Genomic DNA, 18925 nt, shown 5'->3' with positions numbered 1-18925 from the left:
CTCAAAGGGTTAAAAAGAGAGGGGGGGCACTAAATTTAGGCGCAATATGTGTATACAAGCAGCTATTGGGGAAAAATCACTCAGTTATAGTGTTAATCCCTGCATTATATAGCGCTCTGGTGTGTGCTGGCATACTCTCTCTCTGTCTCCCCAAAGGACTTTGTGGGGTCCTGTCCTCAGTCAGAGCATTCCCTGTGTGTGTGCGGTGTGTCGGTACGGCTGTGTCGACATGTTGGATGAGGAAGGTTACGTGGAGGCGGAGCAGAGGCCGATAAATGGGATGTCGCCCCCTGTGGGGCCGACATCAGAGTGGATGGATAGGTGGAAGGTATTAACCGACAATGTCAACTCCTTACATAAAAGGCTGGATGACGTAACAGCTGTGGGACAGCCGGCTTCTCAGCCCGCGCCTGCCCAGGCGTCTCAAAGGCCATCAGGGGCTCAAAAAACGCCCGTTACCTCAGATGGCAGACACAGATGTCGACACGGAGTTAGTCTCCAGTGTCGACGAGATTGAGACATATACACAATCCACTAGGAACATTCGTTGCATGATCTCGGCAATGAAAAAGGTGTTACACATTTCTGACATGAACCCAAGTACCACATAAAAGGGGTTTTATGTTTGGGGAGAAAAAGCAGCCAGTGTTTTGTTCCCCCATCAGATGAGTGAATGAAGTGTGTAAAGAAGCGTGGGTTCCCCCGATAAGAAACTGGTAATTTCTAAAAAGTTACTGATGGCGTACCCTTTCCCGCCAGAGGATAGGTCACGTTGGGAGATATCCCCTAGGGTGGATAAGGCGCTCACACGTTTGTCAAAAAAGGTGGCACTGCCGTCTTAGGATACGGCCACTTTGAAGGAGCCTGCTGATAAAAAGCAGGAGGCTATCCTGAAGTCTGTATATACACACTCAGGTACTATACGGAGACCTGCAATTGCCTCAGCATGAATAGTGCTGCTGCAGCGTGGTCTGATACCCTGTCAATATTAATACCCTAGACAGAGATAATATTTTGCTAACATAGAGCATATTAAAGACGTCGTCTTATATATGAGGGATGCACAGAGGGATATTTGCCGGCTGGCATCCAGAATTAAGGCAATGTCAATTCTACCATGAGGGTATTAGAGACCGGCAGTGGACAGGTGATGCTGACTTTAAAAGGCACATGGAGATTCTGCCTTATAAGGGTGAGGAATTGTTTGGGGATGGTCTCTGGGACCTCGTATCCACAGCAACAGCTGGTTTGAAAACATTTTTACCTCAGGTTTCCTCACAGCCTAAGAAAGCACCGTATTTTCAGGTACAGTCCTTTCGGCTTCAGAAAAGCAAGCGGGTCAAAGGCGCTTCCTTTCTGCACAGAGACAAGGGAAGAAGGAAAAAGCTGCACCAGACAGCCAGTTCCCAGGATCAAAAATCTTCCCCCGCTTCTCTGAGTCCACCGCATGACGCTGGGGCTCCACAGGTGGAGACAGGTGCGGTGGGGGCGCGTCTCGGGAACTTCAGGGACCAGTGGGCTTGCCCACAGGTGGATCCCTAGGTTCTGCAAGTAGTATCACAGGGATACAAGCTGGAGTTCGAGGCCACTCCCCCTCGCCGTTACCTCACATCAGCCTTGCCTGCTGCCCTCGGAGAAAGGGAGGTAGTACTGGCGGCGATTCACAAGCTGTACTTCCAGCAGGTGAAATCAAGGTACCCCTCCTTCAACAAGGCCGGGGTTACTATTCCAAAATGTTTGTGGTACCGAAACCAGACGGTTCGGTGAGACCCATTCTAAAATTGAAATCCTTGAACACTTATATACGAAGGTTCAAGTTCAAAATGGAATCGCTCAGGGCGATTATTGCAAGCCTGGAGAATTTCAGGGTATCACTGGACATCTAGGATGCTTACCTGCATGTCCCTATTTACCCTCCTCACCAGGAGTACCTCAAAATTGTGGTACAGGTTTGTCATTACCAATTCCAGACGTTGCCGTTGGTCTGTCCCCGGCACCGAGGGTATTTACCAAGGTAATGGCCGAAATAATTATCCCGTACTTGGACGATCTCCTTATAAAGGCGAGGTCCAGGGAGCAGTGTTCGTCGGAGTAGCACTATCTCGGGAAGTGCTACAACAGCACGGCTGGATTCTGAATATTCCAAAGTCGCAGCTGGTTCATACGACGCGTCTACTGTTCCTGGGTATGGTTCTGGACACAGAACAAGAAAAAAAAGGGTTTCTCCCGGAGGAGAAGTCCAAGGAGTTGTCGTCTCTAGACAGAGACCTCCTAATACAAATACAGGTGTCGGTGCATCAATGCACGCGAACCCTGGGAAAGATAGTAGCTTCTTACGAAGAAATTCCATTCTGCAGATTCCATGCAAGGATCTTCAAGTGGGATCTGTTGGACAAGTGGTCCGGGTCGCATCTTCAGATGCATCGGCGGATAACCCTGCCTCCAAGGGCCAGGGTGTCGCTGTTGTGGTGACATACAGGACTGGGTCCTGGTGACCACGGATGCCAGCCTTCGAGGCTGGGGGGCAGTCACACAGGGAAGAAACTTCCAAGGACTATGGACAAGTCAGGAGACTTCCCTACACATAAATATTCTGGAACTAAGGGCCATTTACAATGCCCTAAGTCAGGCTAGACCCCTGCTTCAACACCGGCCGGTGCTGATCCAGTCAGACAACATCACGGCGGTCGCTCATGTAAACAGACAGGGTGGCACAAGAAGCGCGATGGCAGAAGCCACAAGGATTCTCCGATGGGCGGAAAATCATGTGTTAGCACTGTCAGCAGTGTTCATTCTCGGAGTGGACAACTGAGAAGCAGACTTTCTCAGCAGACACGACATCCACCCGGGAGAGTGGGGACTTCATCCAGAAGTCTTCCAAATGATTGTACACCGTTGGGAAAGACCACAGGTGGACATGATGGCGTCCCGCCTCAACAAAAAGCTAAAAAGATATTGCGCCAGGTCAAGGGACCCTCAGGCGATAGCTGTGGACGCTCTGGTAACACCGTGGGTGTACCAGTCAGTGTATGTGTTCCCTTCTCTGCCTCTCATACCCAGGGTAATGAGAATAATGAGAGGAGTAAGAACTATACTCATTGTTCCGGATTGGCCAAGAAGAGCTTGGTACCCAGAACTCCAAGAAATGATCTCAGAGGACCCATGGCCTCTGCCGCTCAGACAGGACCTGCTGCAGCAGGGGGCCTGTCTGTTCCAAGACGTACCGCTGCTGCGTTTGACGGCATGGCGGTTGAACGCCGGATCTTGAAGGAAAAGGGCATTCCGGAGGAAGTTATCCCTACGCTAATTAAAGCTAGGAAAGAAGTGAGCGCAAACCATTATCACCACATATGGCGGAAATATGTTGCGTGCTGTAAGGCCAGGAAGGCCCCAAAGGAGGAATTTCAGCTAGGTCGATTTCTGCACTTCCTACAGTCAGGGGTGACTATGGGCCTAAAATTGGGTTCCATTAACGTCCAGTTTCGGCTCTATCGATTTTCTTCCAAAATAGAACTGGCTTCACTGCCTGAAGTTCAGACTTTTGTTAAGGGAGTGCTGCATAGTCAGCCCCCGTTTGTGCCTCCAGTGGCACCGTGGGATCTCAACGTGGTGTTGGATTTCCTGAAGTCGCATTGGGTTGAGCCACTTAAATCCGTGGAGCTAAAATACCTCACGTGGAAAGTGGTCATGCTGTTGGCCTTGGCGTCGGCCAGGCGTTTATCAGAATTGGCGGCTTTATCATGCAAAAGCCCTTATCTAATTTTTTTATATGGATAGGGCGGAATTGAGGACTCGTTCCCAATTCCTTCCTAAGGTGGTATCATGTGAACCAACCTATTGTGGTGCCTGCGGCTACTTGGGACTTGGAGGATTCCAAGTTACTGGACGTAGTCAGGGCCCTGAAAAATGTTTCCAGGACGGCTGGAGTCAGGAAAACTGACTCGCTATTTATCCTATATGCACCCAACAAGCTGGGTGCTCCTGCTTCTAAGCAGACTATTGCTCGCTGGATCTGTAGCACGATTCAACTTGCACATTCTGTGGCTGGACTGCCGCACCCTAAATCTGTAAAAGCCCATTCCACGAGGAAAGGGGCTCTTCTTGGGTGGCTGCCCGAGGGGTCTCGGCTTTACAATTTTGCCGAGCTGTTACTTGGTCGGGTTCAAACACTTTTGCAAGAGTCTACAAGTTTGATACCCTGGCTGAGGAGAACCTAGAGTTTGCTCATTCGGTGCTGCAGAGTCATCCGCACTCTCCCGCCCGTTTGGGAGCTTTGGTATAATCCCCATGGTCCTTACGGAGTCCCAGCATCCACTTAGGACGTCAGAGAAAATAAGATTTTACTCACCGGTAATTCTATTTCTCGTAGTCCGTAGTGGATGCTGGGCGCCCATCCCAAGTGCGGATTGTCTGCAATACTTGTATATAGTTATTGCCTAACTAAAGGGTTATTGTTGAGCCATCTGTTGAGAGGCTCAGTTATATTTCATACTGTTAACTGGGTATAGTATCACGAGTTATACGGTGTGATTGGTGTGGCTGGTATGAGTCTTACCCGGGATTCAAAATCCTTCCTTATTGTGTCAGCTCTTCCGGGCACAGTATCCTAACTGAGGTCTGGAGGAGGGTCATAGTGGGAGGAGCCAGTGCACACCAGGTAGTCCTAAAGCTTTCTTTAGTTGTGCCCAGTCTCCTGCTATTCCCCATGGTCCTTATGGAGTCCCAGCATCCACTACGGGCTACGAGAAATAGATTTACCGGTGAGTAAAATCTTATTTTTGTTCTTCATATTAAGGTTAGTGAGAGAGATCCTGAACTGGGCACCTCACTATTCAAGCGTAAGAAAAAGGAGTTGATTTACCTCTCCTTCTGCACAACTGGAGGATTTATTAATGGAAGCCTGGAATCAACACCATCGCACGTTTCAGTCTACCAGGTGTATTGTTACCTTTTATTCTCTTCCTCTGGCTGACTGGTCCAGAGGGAGAGTTCGTCTCCAATAGAAACACCCACTTTGCATTTATCAAACCTCTGTCCCTCTACGAAAATGCAGGTTCCCTTAAGGATGTGACTGACTGATTTCAGAATATTTTCCAGATTCCACTTTTTTATTTATTTATTTTTACCACTACAGGTATGCCTTTAAGACCAGCCCTCTCTGCAGCTTTGGTTAACAAAGCTGTTGAACTTTGAGTAAACTCCTTAGACTATGGTTTTATTTACAGTACACCCCCTTCTGAGTGGTTGCTCTTGTAGAGAACGTCAGATTGGTGGCCATTGATTCTGGTGTTTTGTCTTTTAAGGCATCTGCTTCAGCAATTTCAGCCTATCGAAACCCTGTGGCAGGCAGATGCAGAATCTGAAAAGGTTTTATAGTCCTTTTTTTTTTTTTTTTACTTGGTAAGTCCTGTTTGGAGAAGATCATTGCAGTGGCGACAGCATCGAAGACTGATTTTCTGCCGTTATTTGCTTAAAACCTAAACAACCTTCCTATCAGTCTTTTCAGTCCTTTTGCATGCAAAGTAGACCAAAGTTTGTTCCCCTTCCTGGATCCATCTCTTTTCACGCAGGTCCCTCTCTTGTATCATGACCTAGAGCAGTGATGGGGAACCTTTGGCACTCCAGCTGTTGTTGAACTACACATCCCAGCATGCCCTGCTACAGTTTTGCTATTTGGCCATGCTAAAACTGTAGAAGGGCATTCTGGGATGTGTAGTTCAACACAGTTCACTGACCTAGAGGATGTCAAGGCGGACCTGGATGTTGTCCTGCACTCAAGTACATAGAAACAAACCCCCACCACACTGCTGCCTCCCCATGGGGATTCAGCAGTCTTCAGTTCAACAAACCATGGCTTCTTTCCACACCAGAGGTATGAGTTTGAAACATTGTCACCAGAGGACCACGTCCATATTATGCCAATGGCCTTTCCTTGGACCCTTCCAAGGCAAAAGTTCTAAGGGGTCCATTCATTCCCTTTTGGTTTTGGAAGTTATCGTTTCTGTACCTCCTTATCTACAAGGAAAAGGGTTCTACTACAATTTGTTCCTCGTACCAAAGCCCCGACAGGTTTTTGGAATGCCTCAGATCAAATGTCCAATCTTTGGAACCCAGGGACTTGATGGCATCCTTGGATATCAAGATGCTTATCTACAAATCCAATTTGGCAGGGACACTAGTCCCTTCTGCGGTTCACTGTGCTTAACGAAAACTTTCAATTCCAAGACGTGTGGTCTCTCAATGGCGCCTTGGGTATTCAGCAATGTGATGTCTGTAATGGCCGCGGCACTTTGTCAACAGGGTGTTAAAGTACTTTCTTACCTATATCTCTTTTATTCATTGCTTGAGCGCTGTCCATCCTAGAGGATCATTTCCAGGTAACAATCTGCCTGCAGCAATTGTACGGTTGGATTTTGAACTTTCAGAAGTTGTTTCTCAGTCCCCATTCAGTAGATGCTTCATTTGGGTGACCTGGACACACAGTCGCAGAGGGTCTTTCTGCCAGCAGACAAGATCAGTGATTCAGGCAGTCATTCGATTGCATTTCAAAAGGAGAAAAGTCTCTCTGATTTTACATGAGGGTCATAGGCGTGATGGTGCTGATGTTCGACATGGTAGAGGTTGCTTAATTCCACAGTCTGATTTTTCAGAGGGAGCTCTTATCCAAGTGGAACAGATCTCCACTACAGATCTGTTCACAAGTGATCCATGTGTCTCCCTGGGCAATGCCAGCCTTTCGGGGTGGGGAGCAGTTACCCTGCAATTACTTTTCTGGTTTAATGGTCTTCACATCAATATTCTTGAGCTTCGAGTGATCTACAGCAAGCTCATAATCTCCTGTGGAGACTCCTGGTCAAGTTCAGTTGGACAACTGGTCTGATTCTAAACATGCTTAAGGAAGAAATCGTTCTGGCAACTCTTGTAGCTCTGTTAGTCATGGTATGCAAGCCGCTTCAAATGTTGGTGGCTCCTCTCTACACCCTGGTCCTTTTTTTTTTTTTTTCACGAAGATGTGTCGGGGTAGCTATTGAAACATCGATTCTAAAAGCAAGAGTTTTCTCCTATGCAGTGATTGCCATGCCTGTAATGTATCCTCGACTAGGATTTGCCATGGTGTGGAAAGCCTGTTCTGGCTGTCCAGACTTCTGCCTTTCCTCCAGTAGGGATTAGACTTTGGTCTCCGTCTACGTTTAAGTGTCTGCCCTGTTTTCTTTTACAAAAAAAACTAGTGGTCGTTTTGCCATCCAGACTTACACATTGAGGCCTCCTTCGTGTCGCCTGTAGTGCTGTGGGGCTTGGTACTCATGCTTCAGACTCTACAGAAGCCTCCCTGTGACTCATTGAAATCTGTGGACCTCTGTTTTTTGGCCTAGAAAACTGTTTTCTTACTCTTTTTACCTATGTCCTTTGGCTTAGTTTGTGTAAATTGACTTCAGGAGGCAGGGAGTGGGTTATCGAAGGGGAGGAGCCTATGCTGTGAAGACTATAACTATTTAGCGCCCCAACTCCTCTTGCACCTGTTATGCCCCCATGAAAACAGAAATGGATTTAACGGGTAACTACAAAAAATATATTTTTTTCCCCTCCTTTCGCTGTCCTGGAGCAAGAGGGCAAGCCTTGCTCAGTGCTGGAAGTCACAGGGGTGTTTCTGCATTTGATTTTTTAGAGTGAACCTGAGATAGTGGCTTGTTTTCATAGTGTTCTATGCTACTACTGGTTTGAGCCATGCCTGAATATATTGTGTTGTAGCAGGGACGTGCGGTAAGGAAAATGGCTCAGGAGGCACTGGTTAGCACCAGAGCCAGATTTAAACGCAACATATGAGCCAAAGGGTACATCTGGGCATTATACACAGATGCAGCATTATAAACCCCTGGCATTTTTTTAAGTTTTGATCTGAGAGGTGCGGAAATGATTACAAGGTGAGGCACTGCCTCACCTGCCATAGACTTTTTACTTTAGAATTTTGGCTATAAAAATGATTAGAATAGAAAAAAGCTATTTCAAACATATTCTTTGTATTTTACATATACTTTACGCAGTGAAAACTCTGGTACAAACGTTAGTATGACAGGAAAGGCTCTGCCTCACCCCACCGCACATCACTGTGTTGTAGCCCAGGCTGTTCGCTATTCTTAGGGGATCATTGTTCCTGGGCTGTATTTTAAGATTCCGACGTCTCATTTTCTTGAGATTATTCTGACTTGGGTCTAGTTCTGTTCCCTGACTCCTTGGATTGGTCTAAGCCAGGAGCTATGAAACTGTGTTCTTAGGCACCTTGGAGTGCTGCAAAGCTCTGAAAGGGGTCCCTCTGGTGGTCCTGGACCAAATCAAATTTATTCATGGTCAAAGTGATGGGTAAAACCAGTGCTAGCGGCTGCCAATCAAAAATCATATGGGCAATCCGAGGCACAACTGTACGCCACCACATAACTGAACCTAAGAATGACAAGTAGGCACAGTGTACTTAATTTAATAATTTTCCAAGTTTAGCAATAAAAAAACTTTTAGCTTAGGGGTGCTATGAAAAAAATGCTGATACTCTAGGGTGCCGTGATTCAAGAAAGCTTGGGACCAGTGGTTCTCAACCTCGATCCTCAAGTACCCCCAACAGTTCGTTTTCCAGGTCTCCTCACAGGATTGCAAGTGACATAATTTGCTCCACCTGTGGGTATTTTATAATGTGCCATTGAGTAATGAATACACCTGTGCACCTGCTAGGTGACCTGGAAAACATGAACTCTTGTGAGTCCTTTAGGACAGAAGTTGAGAACCACTGGTCTAAGCAGTGATTTGCTTGCAGCCAGTTTATTTTTGGTTTGTTGTTAGTTTGGACTTGTTAGGGCTACGGTTTGCTTTGTCAGGTGTAGTTGTAGTGTGCTGAACCCATGTAGGGTGCAATTCTCTCAAATTGGTTACACTGTTTGCTTAGGCCGGTACTGTGGTGACTGATGGTTCAATCTGTTGCTCTTGTGGATCACTTTTGTAGGGTTTTTCTAGGCTCTCGACTGTTTCTTCTATGATGGTGTTGATCACCTTATGTTGCTGGATTTTCTGCATTTAGGTTCCTCTGTTTTTCCAGGATTGTGGCTTTTTCTGGTGGTAGTGCCAGTTCCCAGTCATCTGTTGGGCTATAGAGGGAGAGGAGCTGATATGATGCTTTATGCATTTTAAACACATGGTAATCCAGTGTCTCCCTAATAGACTACAAAAAATGAATTTAGCATGTCATCTGGAGCACCATGCCTAAAATGGTTTTGCACTGCAGAGAAAAGGAGTCTCCTGATCACAGCTGTATTTATTTTTCTTTTACTTGAGATCCAGTACTCAGACTATTTCCATAAGGAATTGAACAAATAATGTCTTATTCATAACAAAAAAGTATTACTGACCGTAATACTGAGGTTTATGGAGCAGTTATTTTTATTTTTTATTTTCCTTACCTTGAAACATTTCTTCTGTAATGAGACACTTAGATTAGTATCTGCCGAGTTTACATTATGTTGCACTTTCTGTCCTTTCTGTAGTTGGCATTTCCTTCGCGTATGCAGCAGCCTGCAACTGTGCCTCAGTCTGTACAGAATCAATTCATGTCCCAAAGCCCGTTCCAGGCTTCGTCTCCTGTGATGAATACTGGTGGGATGAATACAAGTAGTATGAATGCTTCCGGCATGTCCATACCACAGTCTGCTGGTCAGAATCCTCCTTCACAGGTAAGAGACATTCTTCTTTTCTTTTCTTTTTTTTTTTCCTGAAAATGTTCTCTTATTTCAAAATGTAACCATGCTTGTAATTTTGTAGGCTCAGATGCCAAATCCTACTCATCCCGTGAGCTCTACTGCCATGCCTACAGGGTCATCTGGGAACCAGCTTCATTGTTCAAGTCACGTTCAGCCCCCTATTCACCGTAATTCACCATCCCCTGCTCCGAGCCGTACACCAACACCTCACCACACACCTCCAGGCCTCGCAGTGCAGCAAGCACCATTACCTGCTGACCCTATGATGCCGACAGCAGCTTCCATGCCTCAATTGCCATTACAGCACAGAGAGAGCCCCACCCCCCCTCACGCACCTCCATCATTGCCAGTACCTGCATCAGTTGACCAGTCGATACCTACACCACCACAGCAGCAGTTGTCAAGGCCTCCTTCACAACCAAGCTTGTCAACACCAGTTTCAACCCCAACTGCACCACCGCCATTACAGCTTCATCCAAGCACTCCGGTAAGTCCATAGTTTATATTCTGAGCTAAAATTGAATACTACACTTAAGGCAGTTGTGCTTGTGATTACTTGTATAGATGCTGCACCAGAAATGGGTGGACCTGACTAGTTTTCACTCCATTAACAGTGATTTTGCATCCAGTTTAGTGGTTGCTATAGACACTTTCTTTTGGTAGGCCGCGCAATACATTTTTTTTTTTTTTTTAATTTAACAAAAAGTAAGTTTTGTGGTTTTGTTGTTGTTGTTTTTTTTTATACCCTTTTGCATAATTTTTTTTTCTCCAAATCAGAGTCCTCATATTTTCTTGAATTAAGTTTTCTCTTCTTTATGTTCCAGAGGGCTCCACAGGGCTCCCCAGTGAGAGTGTGGGTGGTGGTGGTAAAGGGCCGGACACCAAACCGCTAAAGCTTGATGTATCCCAGGATACTCCAGTCCTCATCCCCTATACCCCACCCACACCTCAGGCACTTCAGTTTTGGTGCTGTCAGTAGCTAGTTCACCACTTAAACAGTGAGGCTGCTTTTCAGCAGCCCAAACGTTCTACTATTTTATTTTTTCTTCTGACACTGAGCAGCAGTCCTCTGGACGCCAGCGCAGCTACTCTATCATCCCCCTGGGTGCTCACCTAGCGCTGCTCCCTGGACTGCAAGCTGGGACAGGTAAGGCTCAGGTTTCTCTTAATGAGGCTTGGTAACTGGTCGGTTATGTCAGCATAGGGGCTGTCAGCCCTCTGCCTGCGGCCCCTCCCCCGTGCTCAAGGCGCCATTCTACTGCGGTCTTTTTGCTGCTGAGCTGCTCCTCCTCCCCCTCAGAGACCCGCGGCAGCCATGTTCAGCTGTGCGGCTAAAGGTCTCTGGGTCCAGTCTCCCTGAATACCTCTCCTAAGAGCCAGGTTATACAGCGCTATATCCTAGTAGCCACTGCAGTCTGTGTAGTTTTTTGTTTTTGTTCCCATTGCAGCCTGTTTTATTGTATTCTGCATGGTCTGTGACTTGTGCTAGATCTGCTGTCTGATTTCGTTCTACTGTCTGCTTATAACTTTTCCGCTTGTTTCTTTCAACCCTGTGCACAGGTGTTTAAGGGTTTCTTCTACTTCACAGCTCCATGCATTTGTTAAATTTGTCACAGTATTTCCGTTGTTACACACTGCCTAGTGCCCTATTGTGTGTTTGTCATACTGTTGCAGCTATGTCTAGCAAAGACATGGGTCGCAAGGAGGCTGCTGCACTCGTTTGTCTCATGCAGGTTTATCTTCTCAGGCCATTGTACAGGATGGTTTATGTGCATCTTGCTATATCCCACTAAACCAGCCAGCCACTGAGCAGGATCCTCCCCTGGGCTTCCTTTTCAGTTACCAAGCAGTTACCAACCAAGCAAGTCTCTGGCCCTCCAGAGTTATTCAGAGTTATTCAGTCCCTCTTGCAATCAGGGGTAATAGTGCTAGTCCCTTGGTCACAATGCAGGACTGGTTTCTACTCTACCCTGTTTGTGGTGCAGAAACTGAATGGGTCTCATCAACCTATACTCAATCTCAAATCTCTCAACAGGTTGGTCAGGGTACCCATCTTTCTCTATCGTCCTAGTGGATGCTGGGGTTCCTGAAAGGACCATGGGGAATAGCGGCTCCGCAGGAGACAGGGCACAAAAAGTAAAGCTTTCCGATCAGGTGGTGTGCACTGGCTCCTCCCCCTATGACCCTCCTCCAAGCCTCAGTTAGATTTTTGTGCCCGGCCGAGAAGGGTGCAATCTAGGTGGCTCTCCTAAAGAGCTGCTTAGAAAAGTTTAGCTTAGGTTTTTTATTTTACAGTGAGTCCTGCTGGCAACAGGATCACTGCAACGAGGGACTTAGGGGAGAAGAAGTGAACTCACCTGCGTGCAGGATGGATTGGCTTCTTGGCTACTGGACATCAGCTCCAGAGGGACGATCACAGGTACAGCCTGGATGGTCACCGGAGCCTCGCCGCCGGCCCCCTTGCAGATGCTGAAACAAGAAGAGGTCCAGAATCGGCGGCAGAAGACTCCTCAGTCTTCTAAAGGTAGCGCACAGCACTGCAGCTGTGCGCCATTTTCCTCTCAGCACACTTCACACGGCAGTCACTGAGGGTGCAGGGCGCTGGGAGGGGAGCGCCCTGGGAGGCAAATGAAAACCTATTTGGCTAAAAAATACCTCACATATAGCCTCCGGGGGCTATATGGAGATATTTAACCCCTGCCAGAATCCACTAAAGAGCGGGAGACGAGCCCGCCGTAAAAGGGGCGGGGCCTATCTCCTCAGCACACAGCGCCATTTTCCTTACACAGCTCCGCTGGTCAGGACGGCTCCCAGGTCTCTCCCCTGCACTGCACTACAGAAACAGGGTAAAACAAGAGAGGGGGGGCAAAATAGTGGCAAAAATTATATTATAAAAGCAGCTATACAGGGAGCACTTATTATAAGGCTATCCCTGTCATATATATAGCGCTTTGGTGTGTGCTGGCAGACTCTCCCTCTGTCTCCCCAAAGGGCTAGTCGGGTCCTGTCTTCGTTAAGAGCATTCCCTGTGTGTCTGCTGTGTGTCGACATGTATGAGGACGATATTGGTGTGGAGGCGGAGCAATTGCCAAATATGGGGATGTCACCTCCTAGGGGGTCGACACCAGAATGGATGCCTTTATTTATGGAATTACGGGATAGTGTCAACACGCTAAAGCAGTCGTTTGACGACATGAGACGGCCGGACAATCAATTAGTGCCTGTCCAGGCGCCTCAAACACCGTCAGGGGCTGTAAAACGCCCTTTGCCTCAGTCGGTCGACACAGACCCAGACACAGGCACTGATTCCAGTGGCGACGGTGACGAATCAACCGTATTTTCCAGTAGGGCCACACGTTATATGATTTTGGCAATGAAGGAGGCGTTACATTTAGCTGATACTACAGGTACCACTAAACAGGGTATTATGTGGGGTGTGAAAAAACTACCTATAGTTTTTCCTGAATCAGAAGAACTAAATGAGGTGTGTGATGAAGCGTGGGTTGCCCCCGATAAAAAGATGCTAATTTCAAAGAAGTTATTGGCTTTATACCCTTTCCCGCCAGAGGTTAGGGCGCGCTGGGAAACACCTCCTAGGGTGGACAAGGCGCTCACACGCTTATCTAAACAAGTGGCGTTACCCTCTCCTGAGACGGCCGCACTTAAAGATCCAGTAGATAGGAGGATGGAAAATATCCAAAAAAGTATATACACACATACAGGTGTTATACTACGACCAGCTATAGCGACAGCCTGGATGTGCAGTGCTGGAGTAGCTTGGTCAGAGTCCCTGATTAAAAATATTGATACCCTGGATAGGGACAATTTTTTACTGTCTTTAGAGCAAATAAAGGATGCATTTCTTTATATGCGTGATGCGTGCACAGAGGGATATCTGCACACTGGCATCACGGGTAAGTGCTATGTCCATTTCGGCCAGAAGAAGTTTATGGACGCGACAGTGGTCAGGCGATGCGGACTCAAAACGGCATATGGAAGTTTTGCCGTATAAAGGGGAGGAGTTATTTGGAGTCGGTCTATCAGATTTGGTGGCCACGGCTACAGCCGGGAAATCCACCTTTTTACCTCAAGTTACTCCCCAACAGAAAAAGACACCGACTTTTCAACCGCAGCCCTTTCGTTCCTTTAAAAACAAGAGAGCAAAGGGATATTCATATCTGCCACGAGGCAGAGGAAGGGGGAAGAGACAGCAACAGGCAGCTCCTTCCCAGGAACAGAAGCCCTCCCCCGCTTCTACAAAAGCCTCAGCATGACGCTGGGGCTTCTCAAGCGGACTCGGGGGCGGTGGGCGGTCGTCTCAAGAATTTCAGCGCGCAGTGGGCTCACTCGCAGGTAGATCCCTGGATCCTGCAGATAATATCTCAGGGATACAGGTTGGAACTAGAGACAGATCCACCTCGCCGTTTCCTGAAGTCTGCTTTACCAACGTCCCCCTCCGAAAGGGAGACGGTCTTGGAAGCCATTCACAAGCTGTGCTCTCAGCAGGTGATAGTCAAGGTACCTCTTCTACAACAAGGAAAGGGGTATTATTCCACTCTATTTGTGGTACCGAAGCCGGATGGCTCGGTAAGACCTATTCTAAATCTGAAGTCATTGAACCTGTACATAAAGAAGTTCAAGTTCAAGATGGAGTCACTCAGAGCAGTGATAGCGAACCTGGAAGAAGGGGACTTTATGGTATCCTTGGACATCAAGGATGCGTACCTCCACGTTCCAATTTACCCCTCACACCAGGGGTACCTCAGGTTCGTCGTACAAAACTGTCACTATCAGTTTCAGACGCTGCCGTTCGGATTGTCCACGGCACCTCGGGTCTTTACAAAGGTAATGGCCGAGATGATGATTCTTCTTCGAAGAAAAGGCGTATTAATTATCCCATACTTGGACGATCTCCTGATAAGGGCAAGGTCCAGAGAACAGCTAGAGATGGGATTAGCACTGTCTCAAGAAGTGCTAAAACAGCACGGGTGGATTCTGAATATTCCAAAATCCCAGTTAATGCCAACAACTCGTCTGCTGTTCCTAGGGATGATTCTGGACACGGTTCAGAAAAAGGTTTTTCTCCCGGAGGAAAAAGCCAAGGAGTTATCCGAGCTTGTCAGGAACCTCCTAAAACCAGGAAAGGTGTCTGTACAATCAATGCACAAGAGTCCTGGGAAAAATGGTGGCTTCTTACGAAGCAATTCCATTCGGCAGATTCCACGCAAGAATTTTCCAGAGGGATCTGTTGGACAAATGGTCAGGGTCGCATCTTCAGATGCACCAGCGGATAACCCTGTCTCCAAGGACAAGGGTATCTCTTCTGTGGTGGTTGCAGAGTGCTCATCTATTGGAGGGCCGCAGATTCGGCATACAGGATTGGATCCTGGTGACCACGGACGCCAGCCTGAGAGGCTGGGGAGCAGTCACACAAGGAAGAAACTTCCAGGGAGTGTGGACGAGCCTGGAAACGTCTCTTCACATAAACATTCTGGAACTAAGAGCAATCTACAATGCTCTAAGCCAGGCAGAACCTCTGCTTCAGGGAAAACCGGTGTTGATCCAGTCGGACAACATCACGGCAGTCGCCCATGTGAACAGACAGGGCGGCACAAGAAGCAGGAGTGCAATGGCAGAAGCTGCAAGGATTCTTCGCTGGGCAGAGAATCATGTGATAGCACTGTCAGCAGTGTTCATCCCGGGAGTGGACAACTGGGAAGCAGACTTCCTCAGCAGACACGACCTTCACCCGGGAGAGTGGGGACTTCATCCAGAAGTCTTCCACATGCTGGTAACCCGTTGGGAAAGACCAATGGTGGACATGATGGCGTCTCGCCTCAACAAAAAACTGGACAGGTATTGCGCCAGGTCAAGAGATCCGCAGGCAATAGCTGTGGACGCGCTGGTAACGCCTTGGGTGTACCAGTCGGTGTATGTGTTTCCTCCTCTGCCTCTCATACCAAAAGTATTGAGAATTATACGGCAAAGAGGCGTAAGAACGATACTAGTGGTTCCGGATTGGCCAAGAAGGACTTGGTACCCGGAACTTCAAGAGATGATCACGGAAGATCCGTGGCCTCTACCTCTAAGGAGGGACTTGCTTCAGCAGGGTCCCTGTCTGTTTCAAGACTTACCGCGGCTGCGTTTGACGGCATGGCGGTTGAACGCCGGATCCTAAAGGAAAAAGGCATGCCGGAAGAAGTCATTCCTACTTTGATTAAAGCAAGGAAGGAAGTAACCGTGCAACATTATCACCGCATTTGGCGAAAATATGTTGCGTGGTGCGAGGATCGGAGTGCTCCGACGGAGGAATTTCATCTGGGTCGATTCCTACATTTCCTGCAATCAGGATTGTCTATGGGTCTCAAATTGGGATCTATTAAGGTTCAAATTTCGGCCCTGTCGATTTTCTTCCAGAAAGAATTGGCTTCAGTCCCTGAAGTCCAGACTTTCGTTAAGGGAGTGCTGCATATACAGCCTCCTGTGGTGCCTCCAGTGGCACCGTGGGATCTCAATGTGGTTTTGGACTTTCTAAAATCTCATTGGTTTGAACCACTAAAAAATGTGGATTTGAAATATCTCACATGGAAAGTGACCATGCTACTAGCCCTGGCTTCGGCCAGGAGAGTGTCAGAACTGGCAGCTTTATCTTACAAAAGCCCATATCTGATTTTCCATTCGGACAGGGCGGAACTGCGGACTCGTCCGCATTTTCTCCCTAAGGTGGTGTCAGCATTTCATCTGAACCAGCCTATTGTAGTGCCTGCGGCTACAAGTGACTTGGAGGACTCCAAGTTACTGGACGTTGTCAGAGCATTGAAAATATATATTGCAAGGACAGCTGGAGTCAGAAAATCTGACTCGTTGTTTATATTGTATGCACCCAACAAGATGGGTGCTCCTGCGTCTAAGCAGACGATTGCTCGTTGGATCTGTAGCACAATCCAACTTGCACATTCTGTGGCAGGCCTGCCACAGCCTAAATCTGTAAAGGCCCACTCCACAAGGAAGGTGGGCTCATCTTGGGCGGCTGCCCGAGGGGTCTCGGCATTACAACTTTGCCGAGCAGCTACGTGGTCAGGGGAGAACACGTTTGTAAAATTTTACAAATTTGATACTCTGGCTAAGGAGGACCTGGAGTTCTCTCATTCGGTGCTGCAGAGTCATCCGCACTCTCCCGCCCGTTTGGGAGCTTTGGTATAATCCCCATGGTCCTTTCAGGAACCCCAGCATCCACTAGGACGATAGAGAAAATAAGAATTTACTTACCGATAATTCTATTTCTCGGAGTCCGTAGTGGATGCTGGGCGCCCATCCCAAGTGCGGATTATCTGCAATAATTGTACATAGTTATTGTTAACTAATTCGGGTTATTGTTGTAGGGAGCCATCTTTCAGAGGCTCCTCTGTTATCATACTGTTAACTGGGTTTAGATCACAAGTTGTACGGTGTGATTGGTGTGGCTGGTATGAGTCTTACCCGGGATTCAAAATTCCTCCCTTATTGTGTACGCTCGTCCGGGCACAGTACCTAACTGAGGCTTGGAGGAGGGTCATAGGGGGAGGAGCCAGTGCACACCACCTGATCGGAAAGCTTTACTTTTTGTGCCCTGTCTCCTGCGGAGCCGCTATTCCCCATGGTCCTTTCAGGAACCCCAGCATCCACTACGGACTCCGAGAAATAGAATTATCGGTAAGTAAATTCTTATTTTCGTATGAAAACGCTCCGCTCTATTGTCCTAGCTATGGAGCCTGGGGACTTTAGGGTGTCCCTGGACATTCAGGATGCTTATCTGCATGTCCTTTATAGCACCTTCTCATTAGCGGTCGTGCGGTTTGTTGTCCTTCAATAGCCTTAACAATTTCAGGCACTTCCTTTGGTCTTTCTACTGCTTCCAGGGTCTTTACCAAGATTATGGTTATTATGGTGGCACAGCTGCGTTGTCAGGGAGACAGAATACTCCCTTTCCTGGGTGACCTGCTAATCCTTGCGCACACCCTGGAGGTACTTCACTGCCATCTCCAACAGACTGTTCCCTCCCTGAAGCAACCAGGCTGGCTCATCAACTGGAAAAAGTCACCCCTCATGCCTTCCCAACAGATGCTACATCTGGGAGCTCTACTGGAGTCTTCCTGACTGCAGACAAAATTTCAGCACTGCAGCAATGAGTACACAAGTTGCCGCACAGTCGCCAAGTGTTAATCCACTCAGACTTGCAAGTGCTGAGATCCATGGTTTCCACCTTCATCATGGTGGAGCACACCCAGTTCCACTCCAGGCCCCTGCAACACCTAATCCTGTCCAGATGGAACGGACAACTGCATCTGATCAGGTCTCAGATGATAGTCAAACCTCCGGAGAAAGGACCATCTCTAACCTCGTGGCTCCAGATGGCGCGTTTGTACAAGGGGCGTCCCTTCTGGATTCCGGATTGGGTACTTCTTACCACGGATGCCAGTCTCCGCGGATGGGACGCAGTGACTGGACAACACTCCTTTCAGTGCCGTTGGGCTCCCACAGAAAGCTGCTTACCAATCAACGTCCTGGAGCAACGAGCTGTCTACAGAGCCCTCTCTTTAGTGCGGGACCTGCTACAGGGCAGACCGGTCTAGATCCAGTCCTACATCGCCACTGTGGTGGCCTGCCTCAACCATCAGGGTGGCAGTCGGTTGGCAATGCAGGTCACATTCTCCAATGGACCGAATGCCATCGCGGCATTGTTTATCCCAGGGAACCCATATGGGAGGTAGACTTCCTCAGCCGTCACGACGACCAGCTTCTGGTGGCCAAATGGGGCCAGTCGGACGTGGACCTCATGTCCTCACGACACAACCAGAATGTTACCATTTACGGGTCCAGAACAAGATATCCACGAAGCAGCCTTCGTGGACGCCCTGTCAGTACAGTGGACCTTCCTTCTGCCGTACATCTTTCCTCCAGTCTCCCTTCTTCCACGGGTTCTTCGGAAGTACAAGCAAGGAGGAGGCACCGTCCTGGTGGTAGCTCCGGCCTGGCCCAGACATGATTGGTTCTCAGATTGCCACAGTCTCTCCATAGAGACTTCCTTTCAATTCCACTACGACCAGACCTGTTGTCTCAGGGTCCCTGTCTACATCTGCAACTGTTTGACAGTGTGGCTCTTGAGTCAACCCTCCAAAGGCTTCTATTGTTCTGTGATCCAGACC

General features: G+C 48.0%; 1 protein-coding gene across 1 annotated transcript in view; it reads left to right on the top strand.

The window, feature by feature from the left end:
• The window catches only part of EP300 (E1A binding protein p300), a 415411-nt gene that overhangs the window by 207995 nt on the left and 188491 nt on the right, over nucleotides 1-18925 (top strand). Inside the window, exons 11-12 of the mRNA XM_063941527.1 lie at nucleotides 9528-9713; nucleotides 9802-10227. Of these exons, the coding sequence (XP_063797597.1) occupies nucleotides 9528-9713; nucleotides 9802-10227 (612 nt within the window). The remainder of the gene's footprint in view (nucleotides 1-9527; nucleotides 9714-9801; nucleotides 10228-18925) is intronic.

The sequence above is a fragment of the Pseudophryne corroboree genome, chromosome 9 (genome assembly GCF_028390025.1).
Source record: "Pseudophryne corroboree isolate aPseCor3 chromosome 9, aPseCor3.hap2, whole genome shotgun sequence".
Lineage (NCBI taxonomy): Eukaryota > Metazoa > Chordata > Amphibia > Anura > Myobatrachidae > Pseudophryne > Pseudophryne corroboree.
Note: the sequence above shows the minus strand (reverse complement) of the source record. Positions and strands in the feature narration are given on the sequence as shown.